The sequence below is a fragment of the Poecile atricapillus genome, chromosome 7, assembly GCF_030490865.1.
Source record: "Poecile atricapillus isolate bPoeAtr1 chromosome 7, bPoeAtr1.hap1, whole genome shotgun sequence".
NCBI classification, from domain to species: Eukaryota; Metazoa; Chordata; class Aves; order Passeriformes; family Paridae; genus Poecile; species Poecile atricapillus.
Window position 1 is genome coordinate 30702630 of NC_081255.1, and position 6088 is coordinate 30708717.

At 39.9% G+C, this 6088-nt stretch overlaps 1 protein-coding gene across 1 annotated transcript; it reads right to left on the reverse strand.

Moving 5' to 3' along the window:
- Positions 1-517: 517 nt before the first annotated feature.
- On the reverse strand, positions 518-2776 carry LOC131581284 (CARD- and ANK-domain containing inflammasome adapter protein-like). Its single transcript, XM_058843371.1, has one exon. The coding sequence runs from the start codon at positions 2774-2776 to the stop codon at positions 518-520; it is 2259 nt and encodes a 752-aa protein (XP_058699354.1).
- Positions 2777-6088: the final 3312 nt, after the last annotated feature.

Below are 6088 nucleotides of genomic sequence, written 5' to 3' on the forward strand. Positions count from 1 at the left end.
TGTGATGGGTTTTGTTCTCTCTAATTAAAAATGCAAAATTTAACCATGGTATGACAAAAGATAGAAAGAAAAAGAATTGTTAATAATTGTTGCAGTCTCAGGAATACCTTGAGGAAATGCAGACATCTTCCTATTTATAATAGGTTGTGTTTTTTCACTTGTGATTTTGCCAAACAATGTCTAACTAAGCTATCCATACTGGCTAATATTCACAGATATATGAAAAGATGTTTTCTATATTTGTCTTGATTTATACTAGAAGAGGACAAACACAATGTGTTTATGGCTAAAGCATTTTAAATAGGTCCCAAGTATGTGAATCATGAGAGAAGCAGAAGACTAATCAATACTTTAAAGTTGAACAGTGTCTTTAAGATCCTTTTTTTTTCCAAGTTCACCTTTGCTAACTTAATTCTGCCAGCTAAAGCATAATTCTCAATCATATTCCACATTATGACTATCCAAATTACATTAAAGAGAATTCTGCACTTAAATGTAAAGTGTTTTCTTAACATCTTTATTTTATTAACATTTTCTTTTTCAACAGTGCTAAAATTTGAGCCTGGTTTTCTGTCTTACTAAATCCTGCTACTTGCAGTGGAGTCTTTCTGAGGCTGTTCACAGCAAGTAAATTTGCTTTTTCTGCTCGTGCCCAGTTGAGGAGGGCACTGACAGCGCTGAGGTGCCCAGCCCTGCAGGCACAGTGCAGGGCAGTGTCCTTGCTGCTGTCCGAGGCATTGATGGCAGCCCCATGGCTCAGGAGAAGATTTATCAGCTCTCCATGTCCATACTCTGCTGCAATATGCAGGGCTGTCTTCCTCCAAACGTTTCTGTCATCAATATTTTTATTTTTCCTGGAGGCCAGGAGAGCTTTTACGATGTCTGTGTTTCCTTTCATGGTGGCATAGTGCAGTGGGGTGCATCCATCCATGTCCTTAGCTCCAGCTCTCCCTTTGTTAGCCAACAGCACTTCCACAATGCTGAGGTGTCCTCTCAGAGCTGCAGCGTGCAGGGGAGTCTTCTTCTCCTTGTCCTGTGTGTTGGGATCAGCTCGGGCCTTCAGGAGCATCTCTGCCAGTGTTTTGTGTCCCTGCTCAGCAGCCAGGTGTAAAGGGGACTTTGCCTGCTTGTCCTGAGCATTAACATGAGCTTTGTGGTGCAGCAGCTGTCGGGCAACATCAGCGTGACCTCTCTGACTTGCCATGTGCAGGGGAGTAGCAAAGTCTTTAGTGACAGCGTTAATCCTGGCCCCAGCATTGACTAAAAGACCAACAAGTGCTCTGTTATTCTGGAGCGCAGCAGCGTGGAGCGGTGTTTCCTCGGCTCGGTTCCTGAGGTTTGTGTCCATCCCCTTGCTCAGGAGCAGACCTGCGATGGAAGCAGCCCCAGCCTGCACTGCCAGGTGCAAAGCTGTGTCTGCAGCAGGAGTCCTTATTCCCAAGTTTGCTCCTTTTTCTATCAGAACTTCTGCTGACTCCGCTTTGCCCATTTCACAGGCCAGCAGCAAAGGAGTGAAATGCATTTTGTTGTGGGCATTGATATCTGTGCCTCTGTCAATCAAAGCTGCTACAACACTGTGCAGATTCTTCTGTACAGCTCTAAAAAGAGCTGACTCCATGATGTCAGCAGGCAGATCTTTAGAATATTCCAGTAGTATTTCGAAGATGGATGGGTGGTTGCTGTTAAAGGCTCTTTCAACTGTGCTGGAATCAACAGTGGCTCCGGCTTCTAGAAGCACTTTTGCAGTGTTTTCAGATCCCTGAGAAACAGCATAATTGAGAGCACTCTGTCCTCTCTCATCCTTTCCTTCAGTGGAGGCACCAGCCTCTAAAAGCATTTTGGCCAGGGTGGTCTCATCTCTAAGAGCTGCCATGTGTAAAAAGTTGTGCTGATTCCTGCAGCTCCTTGCCTCTTCTTTCAGGAGCATCTTCAATATGTGGCTGTGGTTATTCTCTGCAGCCCAGTGAAGTGGTGTCTTGCCTTCCATATCCACAGCGTGCATAGAAGCACCACCCCGGAGAAGCACCTGGACTGCACCTCCATGGCCTTTCTCAGCAGCCCTGTGCAGGGCTGTTCTCCCTTTCCCATCCTTCACTCCTGTCCTTGCACCTCTGCTGAGCAAATACTCCATGATGGATAGATGGCCATGAGCAGCTGCAACATGCAGAAGTGTTTCATTGGAATGGTTGAGCACATTGAGATCACTCTCCTTCAGTGTTTTCTCTAACTCTGGAAGGAAGCCTTTAGCAACTGCAGCAAAAATGTGGACAGCAGCAGGATCTTTTCTAGGCTTTGTTGCCCTTGAAAGTGGAGTTACTTTTCCTTTCTTCTTAATAGCCCCTCTGTACTTTTGTCCCCCAGATCTGTCTTTTTTGCCCTGGTGCTGTTTGCTGCTATTTGCAAACCAAACTTTATCTTTTTCAAGTAAATACCCAACCAACCGTCTTCTGGCATCTCCAATGCTTTCATTTACTTCACTGACGTATTTTCTTATCTCGCTGTAAAGTTTTGGCTCCACTTGCTTTAAACATGGATAAAAAAAGAGCCTGCAGGCTCGTTCACCTTGAGAAATGAGCATGTCTAAAACTCGAGAGTTCTTTGCTGTTCGTGTCCTGTAGAAACTCAGGACTAGCTTTTTTTCTGGGGTGAAAATACCATTTTCAATCAGCCAGTGCAGGAGCTGGTCTGGGTCATTTATGCCTTGTACAAGTTCTTCTTTTTTAGTCCTTATGACTTCAATTGCATATGGATTTGTAAACAGGCTGCTTGAATGCATGATCATCTTGCTAATCAAAAAAAGTAAATTGAGGTATTGTTTGACAGTAAATAGGAAATAGCAAAGCAGGCTCACATAATTTCAGTCTTTTCATAGAACCATGAACCAACAACCATTGTAGATCAGTGATAAGTCTTTAAAGAAATCAAAACTCCCTCACCTTTGAGTTTCTAGCTGTTAGGAGTCCTTTGATCTTCTCTGTTCTTCCTTAGCAACGAATACAGCTTAATAACAAAACAAAAGTCTGTGATATGTAAAGATATTTCACTTGAAAGGCTTCTTCCAGATTTTTAATGCTTAATTAGGGATTTTTAGAATGGTGAATCTGGTATTTGAATAGAAGGTAGCTGTTAGTCGAGTTTCTCTGTTCCTCTGGCCAAGCTGGTTCCTAAATGACCAGTCAATTAAACATGAGAAAAGAAAATTCATAGTTACTGTTGCCATGATCACACACCTTGTATGATCTGAAATGAAAGAGTGTACACTGCCAGCTATGCAGGTGAAAACCCTATAATGCAATGAAATAAAAGCATAAAGACCGAGATAAAAATAAACTGTATAAGCAGCTGGTTATAAAAAGTGATCCAGCCTTTCTAATATAAGCTACAATTCCAGTCAGGGGTATATTTAAGGCCATTTAGCTTGTCATTCCTGCTCTAACCCAGAGTCTGTCTGGAAGTTAATTCTTTTACATGAGGTGGATCAAGGCGTGTGATTCAGAGTGCAACATTTAAAGTATAATTAGAGCTTAGAATTTGTGTAGTCTTCCATATGGATGTAGGACCTTGGGATCTAGCTGTAATTAATTTAACTTATTGGTATTTAAATTCCCTATAGAGGAGAAGGAAATAAAATAGTAATTATCCACACATTTTGAAACCAATTGAGAGAGAAATTGAGATTACAGAGTTTGGGAAAAGCTGGAGGTAAAATGAGCTGAAAAGCTGAAAGCTTGACCTTATTTAAGCAAATGGGAAATTTTGCCATCAGTTTCTTAATTCAGTGCCCTTTCTGCTGGGTCCTGCTCCCTTTGCATGTATTTTCTTTAATAGTGTGTACAAGGTGACTGATAAGATTTTTAATTTTTCACTGTTGACTTTAACTTTATAAGTAAGGTCGCAAAATTTATTCTATTAAAAAAAAAAGTTTTATTGAAGAAATAGCTGGGAAAGGCAAGACTTTTAATATATATTTTGAAAGCCAGCCAGTTACCAAGTCAGCGAATTTGACAGCCAATTTAAGAGCCCAGTAATTCCTCTGAAATGCAAAGAAGGGCACTACACCAAGAATAGCAAAACCTTTGTCATTTAGTTAATGATTGTTAACTCATAGCATGGAAAACCATGGTTTAATGTGGACTGAGTGGTGTTCCCAAATCTGCCCCTGACTCAGCCTGTAAGCTGCAAATAATTTAGTCTTCAGATTTGACTTAATGAAGTCCTGAAGATCTCTGTGTCTTGAGTAAATGAGTCCTTTGGGGAAATGGGATCTTTATGTTGTCATTATTATTCTTCCCATCCAAAACAGAGATAACAGTCCTTGATCACCTTCGCAGGAAAGTTCTGAGCTCTGGCAGTGAAAAATGTTACCTGAGTGCTGAGCAGAGTTATTATAGATGGCACAAGAATTTTTTGAACTCCTGAAAGGAATAAAAAAAAAGAAATGATGGTATTTTTTAAGATTCCATTAGTATGGCATTATTAATTTCCCAGTGTTGTGAATACAGGAATTTCCCTAGTAAGCAGGTCCTAGTAGAGATGGAAGGGTGCAGTTCTCCTCCCTGGCCTTGAGGAGGAACATTTGGACAATATTTGCGGGCAGCATCTCTTTCAGAGCCACTTCACTTTATTTTGGAAAGTAGCAAGCAGCAAATGATGTGTTATGAGATGCAAATCGCAGTCCTCAAAATATAATTATGCATATTTTTTAAAAAAAATTCTCATTATAAATATGTGACTTATGAGGAAATTCTGTCTTAAAACAAGAATCATATTAGGCAAGAAAATTTTGGAAGCTTGTTATATAGATTTGTTTTAAGAAATTATGCTTTAAAAGCCTTTATTTTTTAATTATAATTTTAACCACTTTTAGAATTAAACATTTGTTCCAACAACAACTTCACTAAGAGATTCATAATTGGCTATTTGAAGTGTGTTTTTTTGTTTATATCTTTTTCACATACTAACACACTTTATTTGACATGTAAATGTTTTAGAGAAGGGAAAAATATTAAGGCTCAACACCTCCTCTCTTTTAATTAACTGCATGAGACCACAAATGTGTCAGATCAGCAGTAAACTCTGCATTAAAAAAAAATGGCAGTATTTAATATTACTGGAGATCTATGAAAACAAGTAAGTTGGAGAAGGAAGAGGCAAATCTTTGGGCTTCTTTGTTATCTTCTGTATTTAGTTGTTGTACAGGAGCAAAAGGTATTTCACAGACCACTTTTATTTCTGCTGGCTTCTTTAGCTCCATGAATCCAAGGACAGGATTATTAGGTTATTTTAAAGGGCTATTTATTGCGTTATTTTAAAAAGAAAATTGTGGGCTTTACTAAATTTGTAGATTTGAAGGGCAGGCAATGCCCGTGATAGGAAAGACATCAATTTTGGCCCCTGCTGAATAAGTGTCTGTGCAGGGAACTGTTTAAATCTGGCTGTAGCTGGGACACTTGAGTCAGTTATTCCTGACATGCAATCTCAGTTTTGCTCCTGACTTGTGTCCTTGGGCAAATCCCTTAATCCCTGTTCCCTGTTTACACAAGCATTAAAAAAGGAAATTTTTTTTTCTACCTCACAGACACGTCCTTAGTGTTTATTACTGTTGGTGCAGTGCTTTGAAGTTATAGAGTGCTTTGAAGTTTTTGTCCTTTGAAGTATTGTTTTCTGACTTCTCAGCGATGAACATTTATTTCTTAAATTAAGGCATGCCCGTGTTCTCTAGCTGATTTTATATTGCCATGTCATCATCAAATATACATTTAATTTTCTCTATTTTAATTTCTCAAAGATGAAAGCGACCCAAAGTACACCTTGAGTGCGGTGGAAAGAGCCTGTGAGGGGATGTGGCTGCAGGACTGAGGCACCTGCAGAGGTCACCATTCCTCCACCGAGGCTCTTACTGAGCTGGCTCTTGGGAACGCTGTGGAATAACCAGCCTGGAAGAGATAATACAGCCAACATCATTATCTAAACATCGTGAGGGGTGCAGAAATATCTCTGGGTAATCAAGACATTTTCCTTAATAAACACGGCTCATGAATAGAGCTCTGTTTTGGATAACCAGAAATCTGGTGGAACTGTATTTAGG

Bases quoted from the DNA above. Each gene is read 5' to 3' on its own strand.
- LOC131581284 (XM_058843371.1), bottom strand. From the start codon at position 2,776: ATGCATTCAAGCAGCCTGTTTACAAATCCATATGCAATTGAAGTCATA.